Raw genomic sequence first — 16,562 nt, forward strand, 5'->3', positions numbered from 1 at the left:
GATTGGAGGAAGATAACACGCTACATGCTGTGTAACGTTGCGCATAGAGCTGAATGCCATCCTTTGTACTCTGCGCTAGCAATGAGGTAGATACAACATGTATACGGTCTAGTATCATCGTGATGTCGAGAAAGTTTCGAAGCTTCATTTCTTCTCCCGCGACTCAGCGCTACTGAAGCTAGCGATCGCTGTAGATTCAACGGCGGGAGATTGACGTTTAGCGAGATATGGACGCCAACCTGTGCACCGAGCAATGGCAGCGCACGATCCTGAAGTATATCAACCGTATTGCAATTTCTAGACACACTACTGACTAGATCCAGGAAGAGCAGATTGCTCAAGCAGACTCAAGAGCAGTATGCACCTTAGTCTGTCTCAAAGTCTTACCACTAACCTCTCAGGATCGCCGATGAAATCAAAGTCATTCACATCGCCAGATCGGAACAGAGAGCAACCCGCGTCGGCAGATCGGAACAGCTCGACATTCTGCGAAATCGGGAAAGCGCCATCACGGAGTGAGTCTGGTGTGTCTGCGATGGTAAAAGCGGTCGCTAACATGGCCAAGTCAAATCAAAGCCGACCTTGAACAATGCTCCGGTCAGCTTCTCGCACCTCTGCTGAGCGAGATCCACGCCTCGCTGCCATTGGAGCTCCGTGAGAGTATCTACGAGCATGTCTTCGACACCGGCAAGCCAATTATCATCCAGAGAACGGAAGCTGCCGGTAAACCGTTTACGAACGGAGAGATACAACCTGGCGGCGCTGAAGCGAGCGACCATGCGATAGTCACGCGTGGCACCCTCAACCCATTCGTACAGGACTTCTACTTCTCTGTCACTGTGATGGGTACAGAAACCAGTACTGAAGTTCAAAACCTAGCGCTGCGAAAAATGCCATTCTACTTCCGCGGTTCAAATGACGCGTTGTGCGTTAGAGACCTACTAGATACCGAGATCCGGCCGGGGGTATACTTCCGTCATCTCGTCCGCCATCTACGTGTATACCTTCGTACCGATGCTTTCAAAGACGAAGCCAAGTACTTCGCACCGGGTGTGGTGACGACTCCAACAGCAGCCGATTCAAAACATGAAATACTGGACGAAGCATCCACGTATGGGATGTATCTCGGTCGCCTAGAAGGCTTGGAGACGCTCAAATATGCGGATCATACTATAATGCTGGAACTTTGCGTCTTTGCTCCCGAATGGATCCCGCACCAACCCAGTGTTAAGCGCAATCTGTACGAGATGGTGGAACTAGTATACCGCCATGCAAGAGATCGTGGCGCCAATGTGAAAGTACGGTATGAGACGCTCAGCACAGGAGCTGGAGAGGACTGGACGGAGTATCTTGAAGTGCATAGACGAGGCGTGGTGCAGGTACATCATCCTCACATTTTCCCATCTTACATGTGCTGACTTGCCCTAGTCCAAACAGCCACAACGCGCGCTCGACGACGATCCACCGTCAGCCTCCTCACTTCACGATCTGTTCAACGCGCCAATCCCAACCTCCACAACAAACATAAGCTGGAAACACGGTCTCTATGAAGGACCTTGTCCCGAATGTTACTGCGAATCCTGCAAGGAGGATAAAGCGAGGATATGTCCAAGCTGTGGGGTCCGCGGGCACTCACATACCTTTCCCCTGACTTTGGACGACGACGAAGGAGACAACAATCCTAAGTCAATGAGACGCTGGGCACGAGCCGCAAAGGCTGCTGCAAGACAGGCGCGGGCGAGCGGGTCGTGAGATTCACGTGGTCTACGCCTGCGGTAGTAGATTTGCAAACCATTCAAATGTAAATCACATATCCAAGCTGCGTTGCATCAGCATCTGACATTACATCTTTCACAGTCTTCTCCAAGACTAAAAGGATGGGAAGATTACGACAGCATACAGATGCGAGACGGCGGTTGTAAGAGGAACATAACGAATACCTCTGCTTTAATGATTTCATGGATTTGCGGGAGGGATTGCAAGCTCTATTCAGCCTGGGTGATGTTCGCATATGTGGAAACCCTAAAGCTGGAGCGTTGTAGTCAGAGGAGTTGCGTTGTCTTCCATGCTTGGGCACCCATCAATGTCAAGTAGTTGCCACCCCAAAATCATCAGTATCATCAAATAAAGCGGAGTTTTTCCGAAAACTTCCTTCGCCCCAAACAGTGTCTTGGTACCATGGCTCAATCGCATTGACTCATGCGCAATTCCACCCACCAAACCAAGCAACCAGTCACAAAAGCCTTTTACTTTCACAACAAAGTCAGCAGTGTACATGCGCAGCATAGTCACTTTCACACATCTAATATCAAGTAGTGTGTCAACCTCCATCTGAAATGAATTTTCCTTGTCCTCATTCTCTACTTTACATTGTTTGCTACAAAACGACAATCAACCCAAAAGAAGAAACTGTTCAACTAGCCATCGCAACAAAGCACACATTCCAAGCACAAAACATGTCGTCAAATACCACCACCAACAACATGCCATCGCCTCCAACGGCCGCACGCACATCACAATCACAATCTCACATCCAATTCGGCGCGACACCACACCGCGGCCCGATACCACGATACCCGTCATCTTATAAGCACAGCACCCATTCAACCCGCTCATCTCACTCCGCTCACTCAAACCAACCCAGCTTCTCTCCGCCTCAAACCATGTCGCGGCCTTCAACCTTAAAACAACCAGCCGAGGACTTCACAGATATATTGTCGCAGGAGCAGCTGAAGTCCATGTCTGATCTGGACAAGGAAGAAGAAGCCAGGCTGGCAAAGACACATCGGGCCAAGGCGGTGAAGATGGGTGTGGGGATTTGTCGGTGGGTTGGGAAACTGGCAAAGAATAAGAAGGAGGGCCGCGTTGAGAAGGACGAGGAGGTTAAGTGATGGGTGACTGATAAGGGCGAAATGAAGTGGTGCCGAGAAATCATGTTTATCCATGGAGTCTTGATGTAGGAGCTGAAAAGGAAATGGGGAAGACGGCTGATATACGTTGAGAGCCATATCTTTCACATGACATTCGATTTCATAACCATTCAAACATGGCAATGCCTTTCATGTTTTATAGACTTGGTGGCGTTACATCGCACAAAAATAACAGCAAGAACAAGTTTCGGGGTCTCTCCAAGAAACCCACGGAGTATGGTACAACGACCGTCCTTTTCGATCAGATAACTAGACAAGGAGATCGTGATAAAATCAGGGTATGTAACGAAACCACTACAGGTCCAAAAACAACACATGTTCTTACTAAACCAGATACACACCGAAAGCAGAAAGGAAATAGCTGCAGCGACCGGTAAACTCGGGGTATATATCGTAAAGTCATAAATTTGGTGGGCGCAATGTGAGCCCGTCATCTAGCGACATGACTGACTAGTAGCGACCGGTGTAGTCGCAGTATGTTTTCTCATCTTTCCTAGTTCCACCTCGATCTCGGGTAATCATCATCATCGTATACAGATCGGGTCTGAGAGTCGAAAGGGGCGCCCATGCCATTGGTACCACTTCGTTGGCGGGTGTGCCTCTTGTCGGACTCCCGGCGGCGATGGGGATCATCTGCGGTATTGTGCATGTTGGAGGCGTAGTAGTTGCTGGGAATGTCGCGCACCGTGGGATCAGACTGAGTGCCGAAGTTGGAGAAGCTTGGGCTTCGCGGCCGGGCGTTCGGGCCACGAGGGGGAGGTGGCTGCTGGTGATAGTGAGCGTCCATAGGAGGAGCTCCCCACGGTCCCTGACCGGCATTCGATTGCGCGCGCCGACGCTTCTCGTTCGCGGAAGTATCAGAGTAGTTGCTGGAGCTCATGTCTTCGGTATAGGATTTCCCGCCACCAGGAGCTGCTGAGTAAGGCTTGCGCTCCCGCTCGATAGGCACGGACGTAGACATGGGCTCATCTTCAAAGTCCATTGGCCTCACTTCGGGCCTCGAGGAATATGGACTGCGTTCGCGTTCAAGACTGGGCCCTGGAGGAGGGCCTTGAGCCTTGGGCGGCGGTGGTGGGAAGGTAGGTGCCCTACGAAGCGGCCCAACACCCTCAGCGGACAAGGCTGCGGCGCATCTTTGCTGCGCATGTAGGTTCTCGATGGTCGGGAACATCCTACGAGGAAGTTCTTTCGGGAACCGTTCCTTCCGATCGTCTGCGTTGCTGATCGGCATGTCCAAGATGGCCTTTACTAATCGTTCGTATTCGGTGTCGGGATATGCCTGGATCATAGTCGTCATCCATTCCTGAAAGCCTTCGGGAGTAAGCGCAGGGATGTAAGGCGCTTCTGCGGGATGCTCTTGGATGAGATGGTGCTGGCATCGCATGTCGCGGTATACTTTGGAAAGAGCGGAATACGAGAGGTCTCCAAAGATGGCTGTATATGTTAGCATGTGAATGAGAGATCGGACTTGGGAGTGCCTACTTTGCCATGGATAGATTTCATCTTTGAGCTTGACTTCCTCATAGAACTTGAGCATTTTGGCGGGGGAGATGACTAGGCTGTGCTTGGGTTCGTAGTCTTCAATCTATATTGCGGTTAGCGCATGATCTCTCTGTCATCATGGATACGCACCAAGTGCAGAGCCAGTCCACGCAAGAGCTGGCCAAGACGAGGCAGAGGCTGGCCGTCTGGCTCGAACAGTCGCTGCCACATCTTCTCGATCGGGGTATAGTCTTCGGTCATCATCCTGGGCGCAGGGCCTGGCCGCGCAGATGGCCGTTCTCGCTCGACTGGTGCGCTTCGCTCAGGGCGCGGGGTAGGCAGGTCGCTATTGCCATCCAGTAGTGGGTCGCGATATAAGGGGTCGCGCTCGGGAGACTGCTGGCTTGGAAAGTCGGTGCGCTTTGGGGATGGCGGGGTGTACACGTCTCGAGGCGGAATCGAGTTGGATGTCGACACTGGTGAGGGCGGGACCCATTGCTGCGGGGAGACGGGTATGTTCTGTGCTTGTGTAGCACCAGCCATGCCGCTTGATTTGATCTCGTCCAAGACGGACCTCTTCACTTGCTCTGTAATCTGAGCAATGAGGTCTGGGTCGACAACCCGCGCAGCATCAGATTTGTCAAAGGCATGTCCGATGGCAGTCTTCAGTGGCTGCTGGATGGGCTGCGAGCCACTGTCGAAACTGCGGCGGTCCCAGGCAGGACTGGAGTCACGAGGCTGAGAGTCGGAGGCATTGGTGCCAGTGCGAGACTTGGGTCTCGTGGCATAGTCGGGGCTTCTCCCACGGTCGTAGTATTGTTTGTCAAAGGGCGATACGTAGGAAGCGTGGTGAGGGTCGGGTTGGTCGCGGTAGGCCATGCTGGAGCCCAATGGCAGGCGCTCGGGAGCCCCTGCAGTATGACGTTGCGAGGTGGGAGTTGTCGAGTAGGCGACCGTTTGTGGAGCGCAGCGAATAGGTGCTGCTGCTATTGCAGAAATCCCATGCACGCGCGAAAGTGACAGGTTGCTGGAGAGAACTAGCAAAATGGAGATGTGGGCACGGAAGAAGGAAGATGTTGGCAGAAAGGCTGTGGTGACAAACACGGCTCAGCCCGGTGGATTGCGGGCTTTTCGTTTTCTAAGGCAGCGATACCCTGGGCAGAGGGAGTGTGAAGAGGGCAACAAGCAGCAGGTCGGACAAGCGTGTCTTGAAGGGGGGTTTGACTGGCTGCGGAAGGCCATGTTCTACGTGCAGTGCCATCGACGTGCCGCACCGCAGGCTGGGTGCAGGGCGACTGCTGCGTCATACGCAGGCCTGGGAATAGCAGGACGTCATCACGTCTATTTGCAGTCGACCCCAGCCGAGGGGCAGACGGGCAGGATCTTCAGGACAGGCAGAGGATCTTCAGGAGCAGAGGATTGGGGGCACAGAATTGGGGGCACGATGAGCGCGGACTGGCGGTAATTATGTTTGTTTGGTTTAGTAGTCGTCACTTCTAGCGCACGTTGAGCGCGGTAGCGACAGCTGTCAGTGACGGCCATGTTCCGCTCGTTTGCATGCCTCTTGTTTCAACCACACGGCGCTGCCAGCTGCTGGCCACTGCGCTCAGGTCACGGCATGACATTCAACCCATTCATCCCCGTCTACCTTATGAGAAACCGCCAAAAGGGGTGCCGAGCCGGTGGCATGAGGACGCCTTATCAGACGGTCGGCTTATGCGCATCGGGGCGGTTACGGGCTCATACAAGAGGAGCCGAACATGTGTACTACAAACAAAGCAAGTTAAGATATCTGCAATGATATACATGTGTATTCTAGACTAGCATGAATAATAAATTCTTGATGCTTTCGACTGTGTACCGTAGTGGGTGATATGTTCATGTTCCCGTGGATACGGTGCCGGTGGGGCGCGAGTGACGAGCAGTGAGGCGGCTGAAGTGAGACAGTGTGCGTGAGAACAGGCGCAGACAGGCGCAAAGCAGTGAAGCAGCACAGCATGCGTAGGCGCCAGTTATCTTCATCTTGCATGTTGACGCGTTGCAGCGGTCTGTAACGCGCCAGGCAGCGTCAGCAAACAGAAACACGAGGTCGAGCAGAATGGCAGATAGATGACAAGTGACAGGTACCGGGATGGATACAGGGCCTGCAACTATTTCCAGCTGGCGAGGCAGTCCCTGAACATCTTTGCGAGGCGGCCAAGATTATATTAAGTCGGTCTGCGGTGAGGCAGATGCGGGCTAGTCGCTAACGGCGCCGGAGCCCCATGCATACAAGCGCCCGCTGGCTCAACACTCGACGATCTGTAGATACATGCGAAGCAACGGGTGCATGAAGCTCAACACGCGTCTTTGATGAGGGCGCGGGACGTTACTTGAGTGACTGTCGTGTGTCGCTGCGCGCGCTGATAAAGACAATGCCGTGTGGGCGCGCCGTCAGTGGCAGCGCCGAGTTGGGGCGCGTGCGATTGGCGGAGTGCCGTGACCCCAAACCCGCTAGCGTTTCAGGCTTGGAGCCATGGCAAAAGGTGTCTCCGCGCTCGCGCTGGCCCTCAGCAGACGACGGGATCATCCTCTGTTTCGAGCCCGCGTCTTGTTTCCTGCCCTCGTCGACCTCCTCCGAGCCAGCATCCCGGGCGCCCGTGTACGCCGCAATAAAGAAGGCCGAAACCCCCATTCCACAAAGACAAGGCCGTCCGCCCGCAACCCACACCAACTCCACGACGCCGGAGACCCGCATCCAACACGCATCCTACACGCAAACTGCATTCCGCAGCGCCCTCTGTTTACGCCCTCTATCTACGACCTCCTTCTATCCTGTCACGCGTAGCAACCATAATGCATATATGAGATAGAGTGAACAGACCGACCGCCCGACACCGATCTATCCTCCTAATTAGTCCATCGTACACGACTTCCCTCGAACATCCGCTCACATGGCCATGCTCGCCGCAAAGTCTCCGTATCCCGCGCCCTCCATGAGTGGGAGTGCCTCGCAGTCGTCCGCCCAATACAACGGCGGCCTCTCCGGCTACCGCAGCCATGCCTCAAATTCACGAGCCGAGCAGACCATGTTTGCTTCTCCCACCGAGTCAGAGTTCTCGGAGATATACGACGCTCCCGACGCCATCAGGTAGGCTTATCAGCTGTTAACTCCATGACAATCATTAACATGGACAGACATTGGGACGAGGACAAAGTTGGCGACTGGTTGAAGCGTATCAACTGCGCCCAGTATGTCGACCTCTTCAAGCGTATGTCACTACACCTGCCACACCAACGACTACTAACATCCCCAGACAACCACATCAACGGCGAGAACCTCATGGAGATGGACCAGACCCATCTCAAGGACATGGGCATCAAGAAGGTCGGCGACCGTGTCCGCATCGGTTCGCAAGCAAAGCAGCTGCGCAACAAGGAGTACAAGAAAGCCTCAAGACGCACATCAAATAGGCAATCGCTAGCCACGCTCGACAACGCCGCATACACTCCGCCATCCTCTGGCTCTCCCCGCCCGCTCTACTCTGCACGATCGAATCCTCCCGTTTCCAGCTCGAACCCCGTCAGCTCGCGAACCGAGAAGCGCATGTCGAGACAGATCATGAACTCCGATTTGAGCAGCTTCGCATACGGTGCCAAACCTCCCTCGCGTCCCGCCTCTCCTCTCGTCGACCAAGAAACGCGGAACCTTCGGTCACAACGGCAGGGAGGAATGAACAGCCCCAAGGAGCTTGGCAACAAGACCTACGGCGCGCATCCTCTCAGCGCCTCCAGCAGCTCCGTCAACATCGCTTCCCAGTTCTCGCGCAACCAACGCACTACACCCACCGAAACACCACAGACAGCCCGCTTCGCCCACCACGTTCGTGCGAGTCCTAGCGTGGACAGTGCTACCAACAGCGCCATCTTGCCACACGACAAGGCTCTGGTGCGTGTCATCTACGACGGCGGACGCACCTCAGTCGTGAACATCGAAGGCTGCAAGACTGCCGAGGAGGTCATGCTGAAGACCCTGACCAAGGGCCATCTCAACACCGCCCATGTCAAGAACTACTGCTTCTACATCCTCAACAGCCCAGAGCCGGACCCATCACTATCTGAACGCTTGAGTGACATCGAGCTCTTTAGACTCGTCAAAGACGCGAACAGGCATGAAAGAGGTCGGTTAATACTTCGCAAGGTCCACGCTGGTGAGCCCGATGAGGACCAACTGAAGGCCGCCGCTGGCATCTACGCGCAACAGAACTTCCAGCAGAGTTCCACCGTCTACGTACCGTCAAGCAACCGCAGCCAGATCAAGATTGAGAAGCTCACGGGCGAGTCACTTGCTGCTGTCAGCTACCCTCTGTCGCCAACATCCGCGAGAGAACGAGAACGCCACATCAACTCAACAGCCCAGAATCTGGAAGGGCCCTCTGATCCAAACAGGTCACCGGTCTTCCAAGCTCGTGCCCGGAAACTCAAGCAGTTCTACGGTGCTCGACCTCCCAGCGAACTCATTACATCTGACCTGACCTCCTACTTCCCTGACGTTGGAAAAGATGAGATTGACAAGACCGTCCGCATGTCAATACGTCGTTCTCATCGCCTCAGCCGCGCGGCCTCGCGTCTATCGATGGCATCCAACTTCAGCGTTGCTTCCAGCTTGAAGGATGCACCGCCACTACCATCCATCGCCGACACTTGGCTCCAAGGGGGTGCTCAAGCCCGCCCACTTCGCCCACTTTCGGTCATGCGGCTTGGTCTGCCCAACCAATCTGGGTACCGTGACTCTATGGCATCTTCTGTTCTGGAACCTCTCGACGAGGAGTCACCTCTCGAACCCAACCGAAAGTCGTATGTGTCATTTGGTGGTGAATCAGATACCCTTGCCATCACCGACCCAGAGGGCAACACTACTCTACAATCCTACTTCGACGATGGCGGTAGCAGCCTTACGGGTAGCAGTAGCAGCAACACAGAAAACGGCGATTCGCTCAACAAGCGACTGTCCGAAGCCATTGCCGAGGATGGCGAGGAGTCAGACGACGAACTGGCGGAGTACCTAGAACAGGACTCCTGGGACAACGTCAAGTACATGAAGGGAGCTCTTATCGGACAAGGTTCTTTCGGCAGCGTTTACCTTGCCCTACATGCCGTCACCGGTGAGCTCATGGCTGTCAAGCAGGTCGAGCTTCCCTCCGTGGCTGGCGCCTCCCAGATGGACAGTAGGAAGACGAACATGGTCGAAGCCCTGAAACATGAGATCGGCCTGCTGCGAGAACTCAAGCACAAGAACATCGTGCAGTACCTCGGCTCCAACTCCGATGAAAGCCATCTCAACATTTTCCTCGAGTACGTCCCAGGTGGTTCCGTGGCAACCATGCTGGTAAACTACGGCCCCCTCGGCGAATCCCTCATCCAGAACTTCGTACGCCAGATTCTGACCGGTCTTTCGTACCTTCACTCGCGAGACATCATCCACCGCGACATCAAGGGTGCAAACATCCTCGTTGACAACAAGGGTTCAGTCAAGATTTCCGATTTCGGTATCTCCAAGCGAATTGAAGCCTCTACCTTGGGCGGCAGTAAGAAGGGGGCTCAGCGTGTCTCCCTCCAAGGCTCAGTCTTCTGGATGGCACCAGAAGTTGTTCGACAGACAGCCTACACCCGCAAAGCCGATATCTGGTCACTCGGCTGCCTGGTTGTGGAGATGTTTACCGGAAGCCACCCGCATCCCAACTGCACTCAACTGCAAGCCATCTTCAAGATCGGTGGTAGCGGCGATGCCAGCCCTACCATTCCCGACAATGCTGGCGACGATGCCCGAACCTTCTTGGCGCAGACCTTCCTCATCGATCACGAGAAGCGTCCCAGTGCTGACGAGCTTCTCGCCAGCCATTTCATAACTAATCAGGGTGCATAAATTTTCACATACGGCGCACAACATATTTCTAGCATGGAACGGAGAAGCATCATTGGGAATTTCGTGGTATATCCTGATCATCTAGTGGTCCCCAAGGTGTTCTGTTCTTTGGGAGTTTTCCCTTTCTAACGCCCTTAACGCTTACATGCGCGAATGATTCTGTACTATACCACTTTTCGATACGCTTTTCCAGTAGAAGGAAAGGGAGGTGCTACGCAGCATGTGTATACGCTGCTAAACTTTTAATGGGTGCTTTGGATGGGGCGCAGACAGTGTATCATAGCTGTCTATTAGATCTATCTCAACCCCTTCACAACCATTATCTTCATATACATATTCAAACATGTCTCTAATTGACAGACTTCGTTCACCCCACGTGCTTGCCACAGTGACGCGCCTTCCACAATAAAGTTCAGTGGCTGAAGCTGCCACAGTCGCATCACCACAAGCTCTACCCCACCGTCCCAGACTCCATACACACAGGAACGCAAAATCCAAACCACCGACTGTATCACCAAAGAAAAAGATTGTAGATCAACTGCACGCCTTGCTACATCCCAATTTCCGACTAAATCCACATCTGATACTCGTAGCTTACTCATACGTGCAGCAACGGAACTTCGGACGTCTTGGCTCAACCCCACATCCGCGCTCACATGCATCCCGCCTGACGTAGTCTAGTTCGGTCCCTCGTTCCCATTCCACTTACAGCTTTCCCCCCAATCGCGGGTGCGGGGTAAACTTCAGCTATATGTGGTCACGCGTTTTGGCTGTTTGCCTCGGCTTCGGTTGTTTGGGTATGTTGCCTTGGGTCTGTGGATACCTTGTGCTGACGCGTGTGTTTATCGTGGAACACAGCTGGGCATGGATGGCGGTCCGAATGTGACAAGAGTGTCATTGGTCCGGTAGATGGATGAGGTAGATTGTGGGCGAGGGAGCTGCACTGTTTCTAGGTAGGTATGCAAACCGGTACGTATCTTTTGTGTTGGACGGGGCTGGTGTGGGGTAGAGATACGGTTGTTAGCTAGGGGAGAGTCAGTGTGGGTAGCTCGACGCGTTATGGAGCTTGGGTGGTGCGGGGAAGGGTATATGTATTGAGGTGTCTCTCATTCTGCCTCAATTCGACTTCAATCTACTCCTTCTTACTGCTCCTCCTCCCCTCCCCGAAGCGTCTCGTCCGAATCGTCTCTACATCGAGCAGTACACTACATCAACCACCCAACATGTCCCTCCCCTCTAAATACAAAGCCGCCATCTACGATGCGCCCGGCTCAATTTCCACCAAAATTGTCGACCTCGACATGCCAGAGCCAGGCGCCGGCGAAGTCTTGATCAACTTAACGCACTCTGGTGTTTGCCATTCCGATCTAGGCGTTATGATGAACTCCTGGAAAACATTACCTTTCCCCACACAGGCAGGCCAAGTAGGCGGTCACGAGGGTGTAGGAAAGATCGTAAAGATGGGACCAGGAACAGAGAACTCAGCGGTCAAGATGGGGGATCGTGTGGGTATCAAGTGGATGGCGGGAATTTGTGAGGCATGTGAGGCTTGCAGAGCGGGCATGGACGCTTCGTGTTTCTCAGGAGTGAGTTTTACCTATGACTATGACCGAGTCTTAGACTGCGATCACTAACACGAGTATATAGAAAGTATCAGGATACTACACACCAGGAACTTTCCAACAATACGTCCTCTCTCCCGCAAACTACGTCACGCCCATCCCCAACGACCTCGATTCCGCAGCCGCTGCACCGCTCCTATGCGCTGGCGTAACAGTCTACTCTGCGCTCCGCAAGACAAACGCTGAGTCAGGTGCTTGGGTCGTGATATCAGGTGCTGGAGGTGGACTAGGTCATTTGGCCGTGCAGTTCAGTGCCAGGGGAATTGGCCACCGCGTCATCGGCATCGACCACTCTTCCAAGAAGGACATTGTCATGGAAAGCGGCGCTGAACACTTCATCCCCGTAGACGGCACAGAGAACATGGTCGAAGCTGTTCAGGCACTTACAAACGGTCTCGGTGCTCACTCCGTTGTTGTATGCACAGCGAACAACATGGCCTACGCTCAATCAGTTGACCTACTTCGTTTCGGCGGTCGCGTGGTGTGTGTTGGTATTCCCGAGGGCGACGTTGTACCCATCAAGAGCGCAAACCCTGGAGTTATGGTCGCCAAAGCGCTGCAAATTGTGGGATCGGCTGTGGGATCGCGGAAGGAGGCCATTGAGACGATGGAGTTTGCTGCGAGGGGTATTGTTAAGACCCATTTCAGGACGGAGAAGATGGATAAGCTTACTGATGTCTTCAATGAGATGCATGCGGGCAAGCTGCAGGGTCGGGTTGTGCTGGACATGACGGAGTAGATGAGTGTGGTGGATGTCGTAGTAGTTTAGTCAAGACGAATAATATTGTTGATAAAGATAGTGTTCAAAATACGCGAGTGGGTATAAGAAGGATACATTGTGTGAGACAGGATGAGAATAATGTGAAGTTAAAAAAAAAAGAAACAGTCCTGCTTTCCGTCACTCTAAACTTCCAACGCACCAAGTAGCTCGCCTTCTGCTGTCATCAAGGTCGACTAACCCCCGAAGCCTCTCCTCGCATCTCAAGAAAGTCGTTGAATCTGAGGTATTCATTGTATTGTTCTTGGAACTGTCGTCTGGCGTCTACGCGTGTTTGTAATCGTTCCATCCGTCTCCTCTTGGAGAAGTCTTTGTGAGGCACGTGTATGTCAGCCATGAAGCTCTCCACAAGCTGAAGCAGGGGTAGGTAGGGTTGCTTACATCTAAATGGCTTGCACAGCCACTGCCGCAACTTAGGTGAAGAGAGAAGGCCAACCAGGATGCCGACCACGGCTACGCAAACACCAAGCAAGGTAAAGATGGCTTCGTTGGACCATTGTCTCATAGTATCGGCTTCCGCTCTATGCACTGTGGGTAAAGCAGACGTGCCGGTTACTACACAGAGGAGAAAGGGTATGTATTTGTACGCTTGAGACATGACTGCTTGCGTGGGGTAGGAGTGTCGCGATACTTCCAAGATTGTCTTGCGCATGATTGACAGAAGCGGACCTCAAGAGCTCTTATGGTCGTTGAAGAGATGTCCTGTGCGCAATGTGGTGGCTTTACGCTTGTCATTACATGTTGTTCCCTGCAGGCGTTGAGATCTGCAGCAGAGGTCCACATTGATGGGTGCCCAGCCCGCCTCGGGCTCGCTGATTTGGTGGAATGTAAGTCTTCTAACCACACCTGTTCAAAGTCATGCAAGCGGCGACGGTTACTCCGCCTCAATCCGCCAAGACACGACTCCGGCCATGTCATCTCCCGCGTCCATATCCCATAACCTGGTCGATGTGGTACGTGCACTATGCGGTTGCTCTACCGGTGTGCTTTGAACCAAATCCGCTGATGACGGCTGACCGTTTGTGAGCCAAGCGAATAGTCTGGTAAAAGCTATCACAGAGAACGTATAGCTGTAGGTCAGCAATACCTTTATTATTGATATGGACTACTTATGCCCACGCTGCGGTGTATACGATGGCTCAGAGCTACATCATAAGCATGCTCAGAATACGATCGTGATGCCTGAGAGCGGCTATCTCGGTGAGCCAGGCCTGTAGTATGCGGCTAGATAGCCAACTGGACGTGCGAACGCAAGTATCCAAACACTCGAACAGAATTGCCTCGCAAAGTCATGATGTACATTTCAATCATTGTTTCCTGTATGGTGTACAGTCTTCCGCTTCGATACCGTATATGGGGAGTTCCGCCATTCAAAGCCTCTCGAATAGCGGCACGCGGCTGGTCGTCGGTTTTGACCTACCAGACTTGCCAACAGTCGGTATGAGCTCCTCGTCCGGAACATAGTCCTTGAAGTCGTCGTGGACGCTGTCCCTGACGTCCACCTGATTCCGATCTCTTGACTTCCACCTGGGCGCCTCCCCATTCTCTGCTCGACCAACACCCATATCTCTCCACTTCTTGGGAGGCTTGACACCCATCTCCACCAGGTTCGACCATATCCTCTCTCCGCGCTTGTTCCACCTCTCCATCCTGGCCTCGTATTCTGCGTCGGAGGGTTGCCACTTGCTCTTCAGTATGCGGCGAATGGCTTCGGGCGAGACTTTGAAGTGTTGCGCGAGGACCGGTGTGGTGAACTTATCGGGTTGTGTGCTGTGCAAATGCCGTATGCCTTCCATGGTGTCGGGCGACAACTTCTTGCGCGGGCTCCATGCCTCGCCTCCCAGCTTCTCTTTCAGCGCTTCCTTTTGTACAGCCCACGCTGGGCGCTCGCGCCTTCGTTCTCGCTCGAACTCTCCCGTGAGAGCATCTTCTATCTCGGCTTGTTTCGGTTCCGCTGTTTGTGGTTCCGCGGTGGGTATTACAGGCCCTACTTTGCGCAGTCGGCGCGCATCGGTCGAGAACCGCGGTCGTTGCGGACGGAGTAGCGGTCGTCGAGCAGCGAGGACTTGCTCGGTGTTTACGAAGGAGCGGATGAACAGGGTCAGCGTCGTTCTGGCGCAATTGTGGCAACTCATGGTTGTTGGTGTTTCAGTATCGATAGTGCTTTCCTTTCGAAGTTCCTGAGGCTATCGCACGGACCTTCACCTCTTGCCACAGGCGGGCGACTAACATGCACTCTAATACCGATAACACAGTCATAGACTTGTAAACGGAACATCTCAATGCGTCAAGACGACTAACCCGAATCAAGGCATTCCATGTCTTTTCTTGAAACAAAGATCCGCTACTCAGAGAGCAGGAGCCTCCTCTTATCGCATGACAACGCCCTCAAGGCTCGTAGCCGATATCTTTGGGAAGTCGGACAGCGATACGACCATTACTACTCGGCATCAATAGCAGTGTCTCTAAGAGCGTATGCAACAATCTCGATGATCTCCTCTCTTCGTATCTTCGGTTTCCTTGCCTGGTGCATTATCCGAACAGCTTGAGCCTGTCTTTCATTCCTCTCATCCATAAAGCTATACCGTTTTTATCATATTCTGTTCTTGCTGTCATCTATCTGAATCCTCCTTCTTCCAGTAAACTCTGGCCTTTTCTGCTTCCCAAAAACCGAACAACAGCCTCATCGTGGTACTGCTTCAGCCCCCAAAGCCAAGACAACACCTCGCTTCCTGCGACCAGCTCTCGTCAATTCGAACCTTTTTCAGCTTCACCCCATGTACACACGATATTGAAAAAGTCTCCGCAGACATACCGAGCGGCTGCTGAACAAGTGACGGTAGCTGTCACAAGGCTGCAAACTGCGGCTGACTCGAATGGCTTTTTCCATTGGTCGGAAATTACTCCCAAGCAACGGAAGGCTTTCGCTAATGTAAACGGTGTGCTACAACATCCTCAACTTCATGCCCAGATGTAGAACGCTGCGCAGGTCGCGGTGCGCCTTCGGTGGAAGTCGTTCTATTGAGGGATGGCAATTCGGCGACCATCTCATACGACACATCAAAGAAAGCCCAACAGCAGCTCAAACATGTGCTTGCTTCCTCCTGTTTTCTGGCTGTGACTTCTAAATCACCCTGCCCTGAACTCTCATTCTTTCCCCACAGCAAGCAATCAACAGTTTCCAAGATGACCATACGACTTCGCCAACTCTTCACCATGGCACTAATCGGGGGCTATCTCACATTCGCAGCAGACGCATTCCCGACCGACCTTCGTATATCGAGCCCCAAGCCCCGCGACCTCGTTACCACAAACGCGAAGAACCTCAGAGAGCACATCGAAGTTTACGGCATACCCTACGGTGTCCTCGGCGCGGTCTCCCATGGCTTGACCTTCTACGTAATCCTCTGTCACTTCTTCGGCAGAAGACCTTTGCTCCCATGGATGGCTTTGGAAAAAGAACGCTGGAATATCGCGGTGGTCACAATCTCATCGCTCATCTCGATCATCCTTTCTGGCGTTACGATGGCTCGCACAAAGGGCTCCCGTCCCCTGCTCATACTTGCGGGAATGCAAATCGTCCTCCATGCTCTAATAGATATCATCCATATACATCGCATGTGCGTTGGACATCCTGGTTGGAGTAATTCGACATCCTTTTGGGGGATCCCTCTCGTAGTGGTGTCGTGCTTCTCCATATATGCCTTTTACGAGTTTCCCTGTAAGTTGCGCTGATTTCATCCGTGTGCAAGGCAGACTGACACCCACTCCACAGTCGAAGAAGACGATGGCGATGTCGGAAGCCTTCTCGGTTCTGCCATCTTTATTGTTCTACTTGTGTGGAT

At 53.2% G+C, this 16,562-nt stretch overlaps 4 protein-coding genes across 4 annotated transcripts; 3 read left to right on the forward strand and 1 right to left on the reverse strand.

The window, feature by feature from the left end:
* Positions 1-227: 227 nt before the first annotated feature.
* On the forward strand, positions 228-1,379 carry J4E93_006051 (uncharacterized protein; the record flags this gene model as incomplete). Its single annotated transcript, XM_049343969.1, has 3 exons — positions 228-274; positions 324-356; positions 566-1,379. Coding segments are annotated over 3 exons (894 nt in total), but the record flags the coding sequence as incomplete, so codon positions are not given.
* A 5,966-nt stretch (positions 1,380-7,345) lies between these two features.
* Positions 7,346-10,317, forward strand: J4E93_006052 (uncharacterized protein; the record flags this gene model as incomplete). The annotated part of the gene is made up of 3 exons (XM_049343970.1): positions 7,346-7,542; positions 7,590-7,663; positions 7,709-10,317. The coding sequence occupies 3 exons, from the start codon at positions 7,346-7,348 to the stop codon at positions 10,315-10,317; spliced, it is 2,880 nt and encodes a 959-aa protein (XP_049199203.1).
* A 1,223-nt stretch (positions 10,318-11,540) lies between these two features.
* J4E93_006053 (uncharacterized protein) lies at positions 11,541-12,678 on the forward strand (the record flags this gene model as incomplete). Its single annotated transcript, XM_049343971.1, has 2 exons — positions 11,541-11,903; positions 11,965-12,678. The coding sequence occupies 2 exons, from the start codon at positions 11,541-11,543 to the stop codon at positions 12,676-12,678; spliced, it is 1,077 nt and encodes a 358-aa protein (XP_049199204.1).
* Positions 12,679-14,087: 1,409 nt separating this feature from the next.
* On the reverse strand, positions 14,088-14,852 carry RRG9 (Required for respiratory growth protein 9 mitochondrial; the record flags this gene model as incomplete). The annotated part of the gene is made up of 1 exon (XM_049343972.1): positions 14,088-14,852. One exon carries the CDS (start codon positions 14,850-14,852, stop codon positions 14,088-14,090), a length of 765 nt encoding a protein of 254 aa, XP_049199205.1.
* Between the last annotated feature and the right edge of the window lie 1,710 nt (positions 14,853-16,562).

The sequence above is a fragment of the Alternaria ventricosa genome, assembly GCF_023758065.1.
Source record: "Alternaria ventricosa strain BMP 2768 chromosome Unknown scaffold_9, whole genome shotgun sequence".
Taxonomy (NCBI): Eukaryota; Fungi; Ascomycota; class Dothideomycetes; order Pleosporales; family Pleosporaceae; genus Alternaria; species Alternaria ventricosa.